Genomic DNA, 21,146 nt, shown 5'->3' on the forward strand with positions numbered 1-21,146 from the left:
GAACTACTTGTTACGTAAATGTGTTAAATTGCATTGGTTTCTTCGATTCAAACGCGAATTATCTGTCGTCGAAGGATCGTTTCAAATTAAATTTCTCGAATTTGTTGGCGATTAGTGTTTCATTTGTTTATTTATTTCGCGTACCTTTTTATGTACGTAAGCGAAGTCGCGAATGGAAAAAGTTCAAAAAACGGTGTTGGATATATGTTTACACTAGACTTGGACAAACCTTATTTGAAATAAAGATAAACAATAAAACTTTTGGAGAATCAGTCGTATTAACTAATCCTATTTTGTGCGGAGATCAAATAATTTTCCACTTTGATCAACTTTATCGAATAAAGTAACAAATAATTTGGAGCTCGGTATTAATCTCAATGTTGAATACTGTGTATTACGTACCACTTGAGCCACGAGCAATACAGCTGAATTATTTTACCATCTTATAATATTTACTTCAATTAATTAAATTCAAGTAATATACAATGCAATATACGAGATACGTTGCAAAGATAATTGGTATTTGCAACGTAACTTACGATATACACGATACAAAATAATATTAACGAAGTTAGAAATTATTCTGGATATTATTTCTGGACACATTTAATTAAATGAAAAATGCAAAGTTAAATAAAAAGATATTTAATTTACTACGGTATTAATATCTATCTGTTTGACCAATCGAAAAAAAGAGGTATGTAGCTTTAGCGTTGGTCAATTTTTTTGAAAGTCTTTGTCCACGTTTAATCGCTATCCACCAAACATTTTATCAGAATTTTTGTTCTGAATGGCGTTTCAGTTTTCGTATTGACCATCGACTCGTTTTTACAGGAACCAACTTTTACACGACTAAAACAATTGACAATGTTTCTCTTTGGCATGCCAGTAGAGGAAGGATCAAGCTTCACAGTAGAGACACGTAACTGTCTACTTACTTTCTCGCAACTTTGATGGAAATAGGATTATTCTCGAAACTTTATCGTCACACCTCGTATATGAAACTTTATACAAGTTTCCGGTACCGACATACCTCAGCTATTAGCCGTAAGTTTTGTTCGTTTGTGACGCGAGTTAGCAAGAATTTACAAGTCAATATCGTAAACAAATTGTTACAAAATATTGCTCTTTAGCAGAGATGTATTATCTATTTAATATTTATATATTCGAAGCAAATAATATTCTAGATAATATTAAATAAAATTCAAAGGAATACACAAAACACATACGAAGTAATCAGACTAAATTTGATATTAAATTCGCAGCTTCTTTTATTTCGTGAATAGCCGCAAGGAACTTTTACGGTTTTTTAATGGGCTTTGTTAACAGACGTTAAACATTCAGAATTAGATATAGCTATACTAAAATCGATCGTAGCAGGGGGAATTGTAACAAATGTTTGCAACGAAAATTCTAGTGTGATACACAGAATGTTTCGATGAAACGAAAAAATATTGAAACCAAGTCCCACGCAATCTATAGCCTCCTCTCTATCCCGAGCTATGTATCAGATGGCAGCGTAGACGGCAAAAAAGGAAAGCAAAGACTGTGTTCAAATTGAAATTTTACAGCAAGCATTTGAAGCTTCGATTTCGTTGGCACGTTTTATGGCCTGTATCGTCTAATGAAAAGAAAAAGAAAGAAAGAAAAAAAAAAGGAGGGAAGAAATCGTGATTTTATGTGCGACATGTGTGCATAAATGCGAGCTGAGATACACGATTGAAGCATAAAATTTTGTAGCGACAGAAACTTTCTATAAAGAATTGTTACATCACAAAAAAAAAAAGAAACTGAAAATTAAATTCTGAAATATCCGAGTATTCCTTTTTCTTCCAGTTTGAAATTACGATCTCAACACGCTCAAAACAATACTATTACATATTTGTATTTAAAACGTATTTAAAACGTATTTAAAATGTACATAAAATACACAAAGACGTTTAAGAACCAATTTATCATCCATTTGGCAAAGTTTATGAAAATATGGAATTTTTTGGGTTGGCAAGCAAGAAAATGCGGATTTCGTCGATACAAATCAATGACAAAATCCGCATTCCTTAGTTGCGAAACCATTAAACATACTAAATTTTATAAGCCTGCAATCGAATGGTGTATTCAATTGTAAGAGGATTGAAATTTATTGAAAAATATTGACCTATATATCGATATCCATAGAATTTAGTTAATCACTAGAGTAAATTCTATCTATAAATTTATATTATAATATATCTGTGTTGCCAGATATGTAATCATACTATATCATATTATATTACATTATTATATCGCTCGGCAATGTGCGTGTAAAATAATAACAAATGTACAGAATGAATTAAAAAATATATATTATACATAATTTTCTTTGTGTTGAATGACAACGCGGACACTCGCATGCGCAGTTATAAACGAGGCTTACACAGAGGTTGTTTATTTCGACTCGCAGTGTTTAATATGTAGAAAGAGACGAGGACATCGATGGCTGATGGATGTAAAGAGATCTTCAAACGGCAAACGTGTCGGCAATGTTTGTGTTTTTGACCGTGTCACAGATACAAAAAACGAGCAGGATTCGATGTCCACCTAGTATTGACAGTTTTTTGCGAATGTCTCGAAAAAACTAGGTCGACCGAAGGTGTTATACGTATGTGAAAAAGTTATTTAGGATCATCTCCTCGATAACATATTCGAAAATTATCGAATCGTCGAGAACAAACTTTTGTTATTTATTTAAACACATGCTGTATACGAAGTAACTGAATATCGCGTTATTATCAGTATTCAAATCGATTTAGCCAATAAAATCTTACACAAGGGAAAAATACTGTAGTCTAACCGATATTATTCGTAGTTTGGATGGAAAAAATCCTAAATTTAATATTCTATTCGGTACGTACTTATAGTAAATATAGCCTTCGACCAAAAATAATTATGTTACCGAGGTAAAAGGTCCACGTATAACATTTATTTGGGGGGCGCAAAATTATCGACTTTTTTTATCTGGAATCTTGTAGTTTCCGACGTGTAAAATCCGAAAATGCAAGTTTTACGGTATTGAATTCGCTGGTTCTAAAATTATGCGTATATAAAGTCGACCATTTTCAGCCAATATGGCGTCAAAGTGACCTACTAAATACGTTAGAAGTGTTGAATTTTATATACGCAGAACTTTCCAACCAGTGAATTCACTATCATAAAACTTGATTTTTACGTCGAAACATGTTGAAAATTACAAGATTGCAAAAAAGAAATAACGTAATTCTGCGTCCACTAGGAAGGGTGAACCAAAGAATAATATGTTAAAAGCTATGCCCAGCCGCAAGGCGGGAAGAAGAACGCGGAGGAACAAGACGAGCCTCTACTAGAATTTTCTCTTATAAAGAATAATGTATCCCACCTTGTCTTTCTCCTTTATTGTCCTATCGGCTCTCCAAAGATTCTCACCGGCCTCTGTTGTCCGACAAGGAATACGTACGTTATGCCCGCGCATAACGTTCTTGCTTCCGACGCCATGTTGGTCTTCTAGACTCTTCCTTGGCGAACGCCCAGATCCGTTTGTATGGTAGCGATTTAAACTTGGATTTTCGCTTACGAACATCTTGGACGACGAATGAAGACAGTATATTAAACTGTATTCCGTATAAGCACGAACGCGAAGAAACGATAAAGTTGCTCGTCTCGTGTCGTAAACACGTGCGTCTGCCAATCGATCGAAATACGAACTGGCCTTCTTCACCCCGTACAAGTCGCACGTAGAGCAATACCCCCACCTCGCGCCTCATCGTTCCGTTGACCATGCTATCGATTATCGATATCGCGGCGAGATCGATGCTATTGCGCACCTCGATCGCGCAGGCGGGTTCCCGCCGTTTCCGAATTCCTACGATTGTTCTCGACGATTATTGTAGATTATTGTAGATTATTCAATTGCGTTAACGTTAAACAATTCGACTTGAATAATTTTTTCGTGCTTTATCCATTGACGCGATAGCAAAATTTGTATGGAAGCTACGAAACCTCCTATACATATGTTAAAAATATTCTTACACTTTCACAGTTTAGTGAAAGAGCTGTAAAAAAAGTTTTTAATCTTCATCGAATAATATGCCATATATAATTGTTATAGTAATTACATTAATATAGTTTTTAGTCTTCTCTAAATAATATTCTACGTATAATTATTATAGTAAAATGTCCAGTAAAAGGTACATGCCTATATCTTCAACGAAACGTTACAAAGCATTTGCCTGCTTTCAACGCGAAAACAATGAATGTCTTGAGCACCAATATTGTTTTGCATTCATAAAGCTTTGTGAATAGTAAATTGTTACTTCACAGGGAATACATTTACCGTGTGATACGAAATCGGCGAGATACACAGTAACAAGTGAGGGAAGCTCGACACAAAGCGTTCAAATATTTTTGTAATTTTTGCTTTCTGAATTATTTATCTTGGTATTTCCCCGAATGTAGGTATTGTTATTGTTGGCGGCATTCAACGACCGTGTAGAAGACCACGTACCTATACTTGTAAGATGAAATTTCTCCAATTATCTACTATCCTAAATTACCATACTATATAAAAAGAAATATCTTAAACAAAAGTTGAACAAAAGTCAAAAACAGGGGTAGACAAACCGTGCACGAAGTGTTTCGTTCGATCGTTTCTCGTATCAAATAAAGCTAGACCAGGCAATTGCAGGTAATAATGATCAGAATATACCGTTACCAATGCATTCCGCAGCATTCACTTTCGGTCGAGGATGTCGATTCACGACATCTCATGGAAGCCTTATAATTCGTATCAAAGCGGGATTCTGGCGTCGTATTGATCGATGCCTGATGAAACAGCGATTCGAAACACACAGCGAAGGAAAAAGGAAAGCGACAGAATTCTCCGAGCTAACTGACTGTTGACTATCCGAAAGCGAGAAGCCGACTAATTGGACCGACGAGAGCGTTTGAACTCCAGCACTTGGTGAACCAATTATTTGTTGAACTTCGAATTGTTTGTCATCGGAAAGGAAATACAATTGGCCGATAATTCCTCCAAGAATCGGGCCCTAGAATTTACTATCCTATCGAACGTGGTCTTCAATTCATCGTTTTATCTCGCCTATTATTTGTGATTTTCGTAGCACTGTTTGAAAGTTGAAGTTTGATGAAGATTCGCTGCTTGATTCATCGTTTCGTACGCTTTGTCGCTTTAAGCGGCAGTAACGTTCCTTTCATGTACCCGACGAGTTGCATGTATATGAAATTATTAAAAGAAAAGTTTGAAAATGGAGATTGCAAAGAAAAATTTGCGAAGAGATTTTTTTAATGAGTTCGATTTGAATTTGATTGAATGAATTTGATTAGATGAATTTGACAGAAGAATGAGATTGGAAAATTGTTTAATTAATTGTTCAATTAATTCATGGCGCAGCAAGTCATTGAACATCTGTTTTCTGAAATTTGCTATTTATCGAAATATAGTAATTTCCTTTTTATACCTACTTATTACCATACAGAACAAATATAAATATATTTTCAATTTTGTGCAATAATTTGTTTCAAACGAGTTTGGAACGAGTTCCGCCAGGTTTCCGCGAAATCCTGTATAAATGCCGTATCATTTTGCGACGTACAATCAATGAATTTAAATTCACTTCTGCCTGATAAGTAGAGAAGTCAATAACTGGACAGACGTTCTCTATCTACTTAGTAGACAGCTACTGCTTCACGATGCAATATGAGTTAATTAAAGTTAAATTAACGGATTTCTTTCAGAAGATAAGTGAAGTTTAATAGCTGTATATGTAATAACATGTATATATATACACGCACTAGAGTAGCCTCTTTATTACAGAAGCTATTTCAATTTATCGATAAGTAATTTTCCGACAGCCGTCCTTTCATGCTATTCCGTTCCATTTTCGTCAGTAGATTTTTTAATCGCAAAACCTGAATCTATCAAAAAATAACACGCGCGAGAACGTACAATTTCGCGCGATATTAACAACCTGCCAAATACGATAATTCAAATACGCTCCAGTCGAGGGCATCAAATTTTGACAACGCTGAGTTAAACAAACTTACAGCGGTTGCATAGCAAAGACTCGCTTAATTCTTTGCGCGATGCTGTTTCAGACACCGCGTGCGACGATAGCCGGTTAAACAATGAAATTCTAAACAGGACAATAGGGACCGTAACAGCCACGATCATTTTCCAGTTCTTGACTTCTATCCTGCGGCGAGACGCGTCCTTTATACGCGTTATCTAGAAATGAAACCAGATTTCAGTGCATCGCTCGTAACCTTTTAATTTACGGCTTCCATTTATTACCGCTAAACGATCCATCCCACCTTTCTCATGCACGATATTTCCGAAGCCAAGTTCCTTTTATGGGATACGTCGTAACTGCGACATCGAACGCCGCTGTCTTAGGAAATACCAACGTTTATTATAGGCGTTGCGCGGTATCGATAAAAATTTACGGGAAGATCACGGCGCAGAAACGATCCTGTCCCTCATCCTCCGTTAAACATCGAAGAACAGAGATGGACAAATTTTATTCCAAGTTGAAGCAAGAGATAACTATCCGAAATAATTTACATCGCGCCATTATTTTCGATATCGTCACGGGTTTATACGCGAGAGGCGGACAACATCGACTCGTCTGAAACAACGCCACTTATTTCGTTATCTCTCAATGACAAATTTGACGAAGGAAATAATAGCAACGACAAGGCAATAAAGAGATTTGTATGTCAATCTCTGAAATAATTATTTGAAGCATAATTACAAGGAACGAGTTAATTTGTTCCATAATTATCCCGAATAATTATCTTATGTAATTAGGGAATGACATAGCGTGTCAGTTGAAACGATATCCTAAGTAATTCCATTTCGAAAGTGTTCCCCGATCTCGAGATAATTACGAAATAGAGTGACGTATTGTATTCGCAATAATATTTTAAATAACCATATCCATAGCCAATATCGATGATCCGGGTTTTCGTCGAGCGATACAAAAATTGCTTTTAGAAATAATCGCCTATGTATCGTGTACTCATTTTTCATACTGATGAAATGTCAATGAAATCTGGTCTGAAAGTAATCTTTATGTCGCTCGAGGCAGTTTAGGAGATTAAAGATTTAAGACGTTCAGACACCTTAAAGCTGGCTATGCTGCAAGAAGGTATTACGAGTTCGATCGTCGATATTTGCCATTTCGTCGGCGCTTGATCGACCTTTCTAAAACCTGCGCATATTACACGCTGAATCTTGGCGTAACTATTTGCAGTTTATCGGTGTTTGGACCGCGTTTTCGATAGTCGAAGAATGCGTGGTAAGTTTGGTTAAAATCGACGACGTACGCTCGACGTCAGACGCTCGCGTCGAAGATTCAAAAAGCCACGGTAGAAACGCGAAATTTGTCAGGCTCGAAGGACGCCAGTAGCGTGTATCGAGTGGCTCTCGTCGGCTGAACTTCCGCAAAATATCTCCTGCCCTGTTCACTTCGCGGCAAGATATCTCGTTAACGCGTTTCAGAGCTCGTCCCGGTTCGATACGCCACGAACACCGTTCCACTTTGTGTATTTCCTCGACGTGATTCCTTCGGAAGCGCGGCAACTTTTCTAAAGGGTGTATTCACTTTCCAAGTTGCCCGATGAAAGTATCGTATTTCCAATATCCGGCTTTCCGCGGACGCTCTTCATCCAGAGCCGTGAAACTTATTTTTCCGCCGACTTCGGTCGCTTTCCCCGGCCGAAAGGAACTTCTGCCGGTCGGAAGTCCGCGAAAGGGGCGAATTAATAGAATACAAGTTCGGACAGGATAACGTCCCCGCGACGAATAATAATAACCTGTCCGACTGGCGACTGCAACGAGCGATTGTTCGCGTTCGAGTGCATTCGGCACGAGAATCAAAATTGCCTGGCCGCGTTCGCACGCTCTACGGCGCGGCGTTCCAACGACAAATGCCTGTAACGTGCAGTTTTCCTGAAATTCGACAGCAGGAGATGCCCAGGATACTTGGCGGAAGTCCGTTTATCGAATCTTTGTCAGTACATTTGCTGGCTATTTTCTCCGGGTCGAGTGTCTCGAACGTTTGTTCGTTGGAAAGGTTAAGTAGTTAAGTCGATGATGTTGCACGACGAAGTAGTATATTCCGCGGTTTCCACTTCCTTTCTTCGCTCGTCTCAGCCTCGTTGCGACTACGCCGCGTAACCTCCATCAACTTGGTAATATGTTTCTAGTAAAACACGTGCGCACCATAAACTTCCGCGGTACTAAAAACACGTGAAATTTTCAACCGAGCTGAAAACACAGGCATCCTGCCGCGATACGGCTTGAAAGCGTACGCCACGGTTAAAGTCGGTTTTCTACGCGACGGAAGCGAAGTATATCACGGATGCCACATCGATCGCGAGGTTCATTCGCTAGGAAAACGAGAAATTTGCGTGAAATTGCGTACTGGAAGAACTAGTCCGGAGTACACCGTAACATAGATGTACTCGCCGAGTTCATCCGTTTAGCGTACTAACTTTGGATAACGCCGAGAGATACGCGCTTTTCTTCGCCCCCAAGATGCATGAATATTAGAAAAAATTATCGTTGAAACTTTAACGCGCGGTTGAACGGTAAATAAGACCTAGCCGAGGAATAATTTACGAATGGAAACGAGTTTATTAACGAAGTTGCTCGGAATGTAAGAAGCAGTCACGTACTTTATAACTAGAATTTGTACTTTTGCTCCTACGATTTAAAGAAATGGAGTCAATTTCGACTGCAAGTATGTATAGAGGGTGGCCCAAGAATCAGACGCCGCGAATTTTCAGGCCTCGAGACTATTAGCTGACGTTTCCTATCCGGAGAAGGTCGTCTCGCTGGATAATATTTCGGAGATGTGCACGCTGTTCCTCGTCTCCGATGGCGTCGCCGGGATTTCTCGCGCCAAAGGATTTCCCTCCTTCGACGTTCTCGTTCCGAGCATCCAACCCCGAGCGCCCACTTTATACTCGGAATTTATTTTAATGAATTTCACGATTCCCCTCTTAAACGTTATCTCCGACGAAATAAAACCAGCGCAGGCAAAGGTCTGGGAAAGGAAATTCGCCGGCAACGGCAAATGCATTTCCTGTCTGGCTTTTAAAGCGATCGATGTCCTCTGATTTCGCTGTAAGCGTTTTCAACTGCAAAAAGAAACGCACGAGTCGCGGCTGATATTCGTCTCTTGGAAACGATCGGCGAGCGAGCTAGCAGCGGATCGACGACCGGTCGGATCAGCAAACTCCTGATCGCGCGAAACCGCGAAGTTTACTCGTCGCCATCGCGTTTGTTCCTCATCCTCGAACGTTAGTTTGTTCGAGTCAAACGTTCAAATTTACAAACATATATAAATGGAATTTCGTGAGGGAGGAATTTGAAACTGGTGCAGGTCCATTTCTCGTAATCTCCAGAAATGCTTCGTATACGATTTCGTGCAAAAAGGGGCAGGCCAAATTTGCGACTCTGGGTTTATCGTAACACGTTTCTAATAAAAAAACACGAAACACATAAGGATACGATACAGTTTATCGCAGCCTGGGAATTTTTATGCAAATTACAAATTATTTCGTACATCTTCTCATATTACGTTGCATTCTGTAGAATTTCGCATATTTTCAAATATCTTAGAAACGCATAAAAATCCGCACTCTACCGACTTGCTTTACGAAACACGGTGAACTTTCGAGTAAACTTCAAATTCAAATCGGGTGATGCGACGTTGGATACGCAAGAAGTGGCTGGTGGGAGGAGACACGGTTAACAGCATTCAAATAAAGGGGTAGATTGCCTGGTATTAGGTGTTTTCGTGCCGGACTTGGCTGTGCGATATTTTGCAGTAGTAAATTAATTGTTACGTACTCGAGCGTCTACGCATTGGATAATAATTTGGTTGGCCAAGTACAGTTTCGTACGTAGTCCAAATTCGATGAGCAGGGTCTGCAAATTATCAACGATACGATTAATCCATCAGAATTTGAAATTCATAAAGACGAACGTGGCGAGTAACATCGAAAAAACAAACACGCAGATGGAGTCGAATGACGACAAATAGAACAATAAAATAAGGCGAATGTGGAAATTATTCAACGTAGGCGACAATAATATCGTATGCATCGTAATATTACCAGTAATTATATCAATATGTCGTATTTTCCTGTTTGCAAATAACACAACCTACAGACGATACAGGAAAGTTTAACATATTCACATTGGCCGTACTTTATCTAACTTGCCGTTCACGCTAATTACGAGTATTCTACGTTAAAGTGGACAATGAAACGCGTAAACGTCCTACATCGAGCAACGTACGATCTGTGAATACGTAGATGTTTCATGCGCCTCTGTTACACCGCTTTCCCATTGTTGCCGTACGTTTCCAACTTAATTGTAGAATTCTACACCCTCGTGAGTATCAGGACACCTGCCACGCACGGAAGGTAACGATCGAACCAGGTTATTGGAGGAATAATTAGTCGTTTGGAGCGCTCAGCTTCTAGGAATAGGATATTGTATCCTTCCGATCTAAACCTCGTTCCGAGGATTTCAGAAGAATGAAACAATCGGACAATTTCAATATTTCCCATCGTTCTCCGACTTGTCTGTACGACGAGAATTGACCGAAATTGCGGCACAAAGTCCAACATCGATAAATGGACTTCGTGGTGCACCGCACTTCGAAATAAAGCTGCTATAGCCGAATTTATGCTAATCGTACATACGCGTACAGAACGTTTCGTCGATGCAAAAGTTGTTCTAACGACAACTGTTGGCCAGTAGTAAACATCGATGTTGAACATCCGATATCAAAACGTATTCAGAGAACTAAAACTACGTATTCTACTTTATACTTATAACTTTACACGCTTTGTCCCTTCCTCTCGCTAATCACGTTCATGAATTAAACATCTATTTCGCGAGTTAGCGAGAGAGCAGAAACAAACGGAGACAACGGCCAATGCGATGAACGCGTCGCTGGAAACTGGAATTTAGTTTCGATGGTGAAACAGACGAATAACAATACGGGGACACTAATCAGGAAATTGTGAAGTAGTTTGCTATCGGAAATTTTAATTCGCTGCACTGTCATTAACGACGTAAATTTCACGCAGCAGACCTTTATTAATCCAAAGTTTTATTTCATTTCGCGCGATTGGCCATACGATTATTCCGGCAAAGTTTTTACTTCGATTAAAGTTGGAGAAAATCATTGAGAACGACGACCACTGCCTCGCTGGCTAGATCCTTCTCGCTTTACCTCAACCAGTCAGCTGTTTTCAACGATAGCATTTCAGTACACTCGCAATTTGCCGTTTAAATTGCAATTTAACAATTGCAGAAAATTGTGCTAATAAAATGAAAAAATAATTCGTCGCGTATATACGTTGCGTTCGACGAGTATACTCGTCGTCGTTTGCTATCTGCTACACGTTTTAGGTAGCCGCTTTTCAAAGAGATCGCAGCAGTAAGTTGGTTAAAAACGGCACGGACGCTACTTTTCCTGCTGGCCCTAACGTAATCGCTTCGGAACCACAGGTTTTGTTCATCGAACAGCCAACCGACAGGTATACATTACACTTTGCACGTACGAAAGCCCATCGACGTACGATCCGACGAGGCTGCAACTTTAATTAGGACAGAAATCGGTATATCCGTCGTGTAGGCGATTAACGTGTCATAAGCTGATCTTCAAGACCAACGGACGAACGTGTATGCGGATGACCGTAACGGATTCTGGAATTAACCGCTTGGCTTGCTTTAATTAGAAGCCTTTGACGAACCCTACGCTGCACATACCTAAACGCTTAAGGGAACATCTCCTCTTGGAATGCGCGCCACGCGTGACACACACTGGCGAAAAAGTTTAGCAGCACAGCTGTTTAATCTACCCGTATAATTCGCATTTCGTTTTACCAGATCCAACACATGGTGGTTAAGGGCGTAATGGACTGCGTGTAAAACAGTTGCAGCAGTTTAGCTAAAAATATATAAAACAGATACGTAACGCGTGAAACCGCTAAGTTCGTACGAGTGTTACGTGTAAAAGAATCGTTCACAGTTCGACAATTTTGGGACCAATGGTTTCACCGATCGAACCGACGTTCAAACGCGCATTTCCTGGAGTCGTAATTTTTTTTAATCGCGTCGTTGCTGCAGCGAACCAACGATACTCGAAGCTTCGCTCGTAGATGGCAAACAACGCAATCGCGTTCGTGCAATTATCATCAACGTGTCTTCGATGGGACAAACGCGGTTACTCGCTACGGTTACAACATCGTTAAACCAATTGACCGATTGTCCAGGTCTCTGGACAAATTCCAAAGACCCGAGGATAATATAAAGCTGGCGAATCGTGCTTCTGCTCTTGGAAAAAATTCAATGCGCTCCGCGTTCCTTCCAAAGACGGTCAGTCCTGGCGACCGTTTCAAGTTTTAAATTGAAAACTCGTGAAACGCGAAATACTTCATTTCCACACACACACACACGCGAAAAGAAAAGAAAACGAAAAGAGAAACAAATGGAAAAAGACGAAGAAAAACGAAGACGTGCAAAGGTTCTTTGAAAACAAACTTTCATCATCCGTCGTCGGTCAACCCTGTTGAACAGCTTAAATATCAAAGCGGGAAGAGTCAAAGCTCGTCGTGGAAACCGCGGGAATTTAGCTTTACGAGTCGGCGGAATCAATATCCACGAGGATCACGGCAGAGATGCTAAGCGAAGTATATTTGCTAGGCTGTATACGTCATAAACGTTATCATTATTGCCAGTAGTATAACCGTGTATTAAAGTCGTGGCGCAGTGGTAGTGCAGTCCACCGGACAGACAGACTCGGTAAAATGGCAAAATAAATGACGTTTCCGGTGAAAACCGTAGCCGACTGAACTCTGCGCGAACGTAGTTTCGCGCGATGCTAATAACACAGCAATTTTCTTCTCCCGCTGAGAAACGATCCTGGGGGTGAAAAACACCCTCGCAAAGAAATCTTCGCTCCTCGTGTAATCGCGAATATTTAAGGAAGTACGCGAGACGAAGGAAAAAAGTTCGATTAAAAGCTGCGGTCGTCTTTACGCTCTGTACGACGGATGCGATAAATTAAAAAAATGTATTCTTTTTTTGAGAATTTATCCGCAGCGCTCATAATTTTTCGATGTTTCCTCTTCTACCGTCGCATGTATTTGGATTCCACCAAAAAAAAAAAAAAGAAACCCCAGGGCGGTATTTTCAGCCCTAGGGCTGTTTTTCAGCAGGAAAAGAAAATTGTTCGGCTATTGGCATCGCGCGAACTACGTTTGTTCGAAGCTTCGAATTTTTGGGGAATTTTCCGATTGCCGAATTTCCCTTGCGAGTGTAAATGTTTTACACTGGGAAAATATAGTTCTACCGAGGAGAAATCAAAGATTCGTGCAAATAGACGTCCTATTTCTATTACCTCGATCGCTATTTTAATTTCTATTCCCGTTCTCGTCTTCCTCCCTATTCCATTTCTATTTCCCAACTTTTCTACTTGTTGTAGGATAAATACAAGTTAAACTATACATAGTGTTCTTGAAAAGATGTTACCGATAGTCACGTCTAGGACTAACGAAGTTAAAAAAGCTTTGGGGGAATTGTTCGAGGAGATTAACAAGGTACCATGGTGGTATGTCTTTTTCGACACCATATTACACAGGAGCGTCAGAAACTGAGCATATAGGGACAAGCCAATCTTAAGGCAGGTGTTCTTCGTGCGATAAATCTACCTCAACAAAATTGCACTTACACGTCTGATATGTCAATCGGATGGATTATGTCAATTGCAACGATCGGTCCGCAAATTGAAAGTAAACGACAAAGTTTCGCGCAGTTTAGCAATTAGCTGCGTAAACCGTGATAATAGTTATCGCGGCCGCGTAATCGGCTTTGCGCTCCTGATTCGCTTGTGGTCACGTGAAATCGAATGATCCGGCCGTCAGTGAAACGGCCGAAAGACGAGAACGCGGTTTAACTCAAAGACGAGCGTCGAATTTTCCGAAATCAACATCGAGTCTGATTAAACGTCGACGGATAAATTCTCGATCGAAGATCACGCGCAGACATCGATGCGATTTTGTGTGAAAATATTTAGCGGCGAAATCGAACGATGGGGGAGCAATAATTGGCAATACAAAATTCATCGACGACACTTTGGCGTTTGAAAATTGTACCACCTTGTAAAATACGAGGAAACGCGACCTCACAGAGCTGTGAGGTTAGAAAATAGCTAAAGCTCGAGCTTTCGAGAATCGATTCGCATTTTCGACTGTCTGCGTAGTTCCAGTTTCATCGTTGTCTTTGCTCGAGCGTCCGCGTGTGAAAATCAAGGATGAAAGGATGAAACGGTATAAATTTGGCTTAAGTTTGGGGCGGTCGAAAGCACGCTATACGAGCGAGGGAAAATCGTGGACAGAAAGGGAAGCTATGACTAAATTGCTTCCCAGCAACGAGCAAAGGAAAGCTACGACCAGGTGTTATCCCCCTTAAAACAATACGCTCTTCTAACCAACTTCCGACGTTATTCGAATCACCTCGTACGTGTTTAACGCAACACTCGAACGAAATCATCCTTTATACGTGCCTCTGCTCGCTACTAATTTACATTACCACTTACAGCGTCAACTGTTAGCACGAATAACACACCTACGCTGAACAGAAGCTCAAGACAGCAAACGTACAATTTCTATCGTAATACAGTGGAAGCTGTGCGATTCGAAAACCTCTGTGAGACTACAATTCCGTTCATTTGTCTGCCGCTCCGCCGTGAAAACCTCTAGAAGTCGAAATAAAATTTACTTTATCAGCTGATAGGTCCAACTTGTATCGCCTTCGGCTCTGCAATTCCGAGCGTACTTACAGCTACGCCGCGTGTCGCAAGATGTGAGAGATCGATCGTTCGATATTGGCTCCTTTCTTCCAACTGTTACGATCGTCTCGAACAACATAAAACAACGCAGAAGCCGTATATCCTCGCCTCGTCCGCCCTTTGCATGGAAGCTAGTCGTTTCGAACGCACAATTGCCATCATCTTCCGTGTCTTTGATTGTCCTAAATTTAATTTGCGAATAAAACGAGTTCTAAGGGGAAGCTTAACGTACCAGCAGCTTGCGAAAACGTGAACGCAACTTCGTACGAATCTTCTATACGTCGTACATCGATTAAATGGCGATACTAGCCATCGGTTGGTGCACGCGATTTAAATTACGAGCGAGTGTCAATGCTTGGAACGTTTTAATCCGAGACGTGGCTATATTTCTGCTGAATTACCAATGGAAAATGTAAGGCAATTTTTTCAGCGTCACTCACGCTGTCACACAGCTAGAAGATTCCTCTAGCTCGCTACGAATTCTTATTACGACGTCGCATTATATTTTCTAGTAGCACGGAGCGTGTCTTCAACGTGTTGCGTGAAATTACCTACACAGGTTGTGTCTTCGAATCTCTGGCATACTTTTTATTTCAAGAAACAAGGAAAATTTAATGACAGAAAACGGGCTGAATTAATCTTTCTGTTAACGTCTTCGCAGCTATTTGTGACACCGTAGCTATTATAATAAGCAACAAACAGTTGAACGATTGCGACAAGTAGGTAATTTCACGTAAATCAAACTACTTCGTAAGCGAAGAACGCGTTAAACGATGTACGTGTTACATTTTTACGTTTGGAGCACTCATCCGTGCGAAGTAAACGACGTAAACGAAGACGTTTCAATTTTAAAAAATGCTACGCGAACGTAACGCGTGCATAATGCCCTCTCCCTTTGTCTCTGCTGTTGATATCGTAGGCCAGGATATTATTTCAAACGGTATTTACGACGAAGCGTTCTAGGAAAAGAAGAAATAGCCAGAGATAAAAAAAGAAGAAGAAAAGAGAAGAGAAGAGAGAAGTAAAGGGCGCAACGGGGGACGTATAAATAATTCGGGCAGAGGCACAAACACTTTTCCTCGAATAAAGCATGACTGGAAACTTATTTAGCTCGAAACCCTGGGATGTGCGTGGAATATCGATATTTTCAAGAGGAATCGTCCAGTCGAAAATTGATGGTCCTTTAAGCGATGACAAATGCTCGGGTCTCGAAATGGCTAGTCACGCAGAAGAAGATAGATCGCGATGATATCGTTTACGCCACTGCTTCTGGCGGCGCACTTAGCTAAGAAATCCCACCGACTATATTACCCTCTTCCTGAATTATGGTAATACGAAAATCGATGGTTCAATCGAGAATGTTATAGGACGGCTTAATTAAATTAATTAATATAATATTATCAAACCAAATCGCTACGAACTTAAGGTGTATAGAACTAAAACGTTGTAAAGCGTAGAAAAAGATGTATTACACCTTTCTGTCAGGGCGATATTCGAAATACAAATCCGAGGAACAACGAATGTTACCAGCGCGTCCATTGGAAATTGCATCGGAGAAGCAAGCCGCGCATAGATCATAAAGCTTACTCGTTTAACTGCCAACGATTCCACTTTTAACTGCCAACGATTCCATTTCCCCCCCGATCTGCCTACTATCGGTGGAAAATTCATCGGTTTTTAAAGCTTAAAAAGAGAAAAAAAAGGAAAAAGAAAAAAGGAAGAAGGAAAAGAAGGAAAGAGAGGGGGGAGAAAAACGGAGAGAATAGGAGAAAAAGATCGTGGACGAGTGGTAATAAATCGCGTTCGTTCGGCTCGCCACGTGCCAAAGTAGTACAGAACTACGTTTCGCGCGCCCGACAAATAACGAGGCTGTTTTTTTACTCGATTTGCAAAGAGAAGGTGGGAGGGGGCTCTGGCTAGTTCTTTCAGTCGACGGGACATTAAATGATTTCGGAGGTGCGCAAACTTCTTGGACAAAGTTTCTTGTATACCGACAGCCCTCGTTAAAATGGGCAACCTTTGCCCCCCGCTTTATTTTTCCTGTTGACGCGTTACAACATACGTATGCGTCCAGCTGTCTTTTCCACAAATACGATCACTCGACGAAAATACTCGCGTGTCTGAGCTTTTGATATTAATAATAATAACAACAAGAACAACGGACAATAACTAGACCGTAGGTTTTTAGAAAAATGGCTCAATGACAAAGTAGAAAATTGGTCTCAGCTGTAAGGTAAAATACAAGGCGCTATACTTTGGATATTCCGCACATTTTACACTTTCAAGTTTCTTACCAACGTTTGGATAAAGAGGCTCTATCGTTTCGTTCTGCTCCATAATACAATGCGCGTGGAATAAGCTCAGCCATAAATCCACTCGATACATCTAGCCCTATAGGCGCGCGCTTATACAGCTACACATTTGTCATGGTATTTGACTTTGACCAGTCGCCGGTGGTTTTAACCGGTGTCCAATGCAACGGATGGCCCATTACCTCGATAGGCCAATTCCAGGCAAACGAGTAAATTACATGGCAAAACGTTTCTCCATCGCTTCGATACAGCGTTCGAGCGCGGGACGTTGCCCGAAGGGATATGATAATCCAAATGCCGGCACAGTCGTAGGATCTATGAATCTATGGACAGCTCCGTGTAATTTTCGGCTTACGAGTCCCCTGAGTTTTTTCGAAGCCGAGCGAACGCCACGCTTTAGCCACTCTATCGCGACTTCATTAATCCAAGTAGACGCTTCTTTTCTCTTCCCTCGTCTGCTCCCTTCTTATACGGCAGCGACTTTTCTTGGTAATTCCAGAGCCACGAGGATCGTTCGTGAATTTGTGGAAAATTATTGAGCAGGTCAAAATACACAGAGCGAACCATCGGTGCGTATCTACCATGAAATTTTGGCAGCACAGAGATCAAGTCGGAGAACGTGTGTACCTACTTGTGTGAAAGAGTTGGTCAGGCAAGGGCTTGGCAGCAAAGTGTTTGGTGTTCATCCCTATGGTGACACGAGGGTCGCCACACTGTATATATTTGTTAGAGTTACCGTGTGCTTGGAATTTGCCTGTTGACTATATGCATCTTGGATGCTTCTTAGGTATACGTAACAGCCTCAGAGCGTATCTCCAACTTTCGATCGTGATTTTCGACTTGGGGCAGAATGTACGCGATTTTCCGACTACGCGGGATCCCTAATTCCGCGTTGTTCGAGGATCGACCGCGTTCGGAGAATTTACCGGCCAGAACACGCTATCACTGACAAACTATACCACTCGTGGGACGAATCACAGACGATCCGCACACCACGCGCTCCGTCACGCGTTAATTAGCTGACCAAACAGAGACTCAAAGGCGGCCCGCGAATCACAGCCTAGTCCATCTAAATCGGCATAAAACGCGGGTAAACGGCAGCCTGCAGAGCCAACGGACGTTTGCATTCGCAACGAAGCGAATGCGGCTGTCCGCTGAGAATCAGGGAAATGCGTTTGGACGAGCACTTTTTTAGCAGCGCGTGGATTATGGATGCGGCGGCAGGCAAGTACGTTTCGCTCGCGAATCTAGCGGCAATACGATGCAGGCAAATATTTATACGCGGCAACGTTGACACTGAGAACGCCGGAGAGACGGCCAGGCGACACGAGGGAACGCGAGAGCGCGCTGCGTGTCAATAGCGTCAGAGAGAGGCCGCACGCTTTGAGCACGCCGAGCTTTGTACCTCCGCGATTTGTTTAACCAACGCCCTAACACGAGCATCCATGTGGCAGACACACCTGCGTACGTGCACACGCTGCCTGCTCCATGAACTCGCACGATTACGAGGCAATATCGCCTCGCGGTGATTCTGTGTCTCCGGATCCGGTGTAATTCCGTCGAATTCGATCGTCGCCGGGGAACCGATCGTTCCTACAGCGTGAGTATCCCAGAACAGTCCCGGCACAATTTCTTACGTACAAACTGAGCACAGCCACGAGTATTCGGACGCTCAAAATTACCGAAATCGTTGCCTGATAAAACCGTCTGGTCCTACTGTGGCTTCTGACTTGGCGTCGGATGACCGTACACGTCAGCGCTTCTACTTCCACTCGTTGTTTCACGCTAGACGTTCGTTCGTCGTCGAAGGAAGCGCTGAGAAGTCAACCACGAGAGACTCGCGCTTTCGTAGCGTAAGAAACCTGGCAGACTAACGAACGAAAAGCGCGACGAATTCGTTAAGACGACGGTGAGGATGGTGTTTGTCTCCTGAGACACGGGTTAGCACGACGCCGGTGTACGTGGAGTTGCCAGCTATTAGGGGCGATAGGAAAATCTCAGCAACGCCTGGCAAACCTCGTCATACCACCCTCGCGCAAATCGATTTAACGCGAAGTATCTGCAACACCAACAACTGTTCTACGACGGAATATATGAAATATAAAAGAGCGTTTAAATATCAAGTTCTCCGCGATAACAACCCTGGAACATAACGCGTAACGATTCCCTGATTACCGATAGCCCCTGGAGATTTCCCCCAAAATTTCCCTCCATTCGCTGAACGATTAACGTTCGCCCATTTCTGGTTCCGGTAGTTGACAGCAACTTACAGTTTGGCGATAAATTAGGGAAAAGAAGATATATCGACTCTGGGACACTGTTGAAATTACCACGTTGTACAATGCCGAGCATCGAAATCAGCCTGGAGCTTTCGGTTTACGCAAAACCAGACAAAAGCCCGATGCGTTCATCGCTCTGACTAATGTGACACTTAATACGTAGCAAGACCACGCTGCCTTCTACACTGGCGGTTCTAAAAACGAAATAGATGTAGTGTATGCACTACCAGAGTCGGACTCGCGAGGCGCATCGATCTTCGCGGCAGAGATTATGGTAATTAAACATGCACGAATTACAGCTAAAGAGAAATTCTAATGTAATGCATTAATTCTGTCTGAATCCAAAAGTGTACTACCAGCCATTAACGACAAAATGTCCAGTAAGGACACCGTTCTCCGAGCATTAGAAATTCATGTAGAACTTGTTCGCAAAGAAAATATCATTGTACAGTACGTATTATGGATCCTCCGCCCCACGTTGGGATCGCGCAGAATGGAAGAGCCGACCGAGTAGCCAAAGAAGTTATGATAGATCTATCTCGAGACACGTGTACAAATCATCGCTAGGAAGATTTAGCCCATATCGTAATGAAGATGCTGAAAACGAAACGACAGGCACAATGGAACAACTTTGGACACAGTCTTCCTACATCAGGATTTTGATTTCCCCGTTACCAAATTAACCAGAGGCGAACTAGCAAGGACGAGTAACTTTTCAGGCTGAGTAATAATTAACGAGAGGAGAATAAGTAATAATTTAAAGTAGATAGATAGCTTCTTCGGGTGTCTTTTTCATTAACTCGAAACGTAGAAATGCTACGAAATCCTATTATACGTTATCAATGGTACCGATTATGGTCAGGTAATTCCATCCAACTTAATCTTTGCCGGAGAATCAATCGACACAGGGCAGCATCGATTATCGACGCTACCTAGCGAAGTTATGCAAGAAGTTTGCGTGTTCGTGGTCGGCGAGGGCAGTTCGCGTGACGATGATCGGTGTTTCTGATCGATTCGTTGATTTTGATATTAGCAGCGCTGCGTGCAAGCTGTCGAAGCTTGATCTGATTATACGCGATTGAATCTTCGGTTGATACGGGTAGCTATGTTCCGTTTATTAAGTCACAGGATATCATCGAATTTCATTAACTGGCGATCCTGCGGTATTTACGCTGAGTACGATTACGAGTTTTGTAGTTCACGGTAGCTCGTCGTGGCTCGATCACTAGCTCAGAATGTCCATCTCTTCTGAATCAATCGTTCCATCCAGCTTTTCCAGAGAAGCAATTTCATTTTCAACGGTGAATACGATCTTTCAGTTAATCAGTCTCTGCACGAATTTCTCGCAATGATCGTTCGAAGGCGTCTGATCTACGATACGCATATCCGTACTGGCCACCGGAAGAAATAATTTACTGTTAGTTCGTAACATCTACAAAACCCATACCATCGCTCTTTTCTCCTGTCGGATGCTCCACCTAGGTAACATGGCGTGATATAAACCGTGTTAACAACGAGGGCTAAAACCATTTATAACTATTCGCTCCATACATTTTGTGTACAATACCGAGTTTATCTTTGCCGCTTTGTTTGTCTGCTACTGTTTGACCAAGCAAAACTGAAGCCGCTAACGCGTCACGACCAAGCAG

The 21,146-nt window shown here is 41.6% G+C and overlaps 1 protein-coding gene across 13 annotated transcripts in view; it reads right to left on the minus strand.

The window, feature by feature from the left end:
- LOC117211814 (cyclic nucleotide-gated cation channel alpha-3-like) overlaps nt 1–21,146 on the minus strand; it is a 225,740-nt gene that overhangs the window by 108,781 nt on the left and 95,813 nt on the right. For 10 of the 13 annotated variants that reach the window (XR_004488351.1, XR_004488344.1, XR_004488343.1 and 7 more), the window contains one exon: nt 9,890–9,967. The exons of the other annotated variants lie outside the window; for them this stretch is intronic. Coding sequence is in view for 1 of the 10 variants with exons in the window: in XM_033456039.1 (XP_033311930.1) it covers nt 9,890–9,967 (78 nt within the window). In the remaining 9 variants the exon portion in view is untranslated. The remainder of the gene's footprint in view (nt 1–9,889; nt 9,968–21,146) is intronic. 13 annotated transcript variants of the gene reach the window in all.

This window comes from Bombus bifarius, unplaced genomic scaffold (assembly GCF_011952205.1).
Source record: "Bombus bifarius isolate JDL3187 unplaced genomic scaffold, Bbif_JDL3187 scf7180000008244, whole genome shotgun sequence".
Classification (NCBI taxonomy): domain Eukaryota; kingdom Metazoa; phylum Arthropoda; class Insecta; order Hymenoptera; family Apidae; genus Bombus; species Bombus bifarius.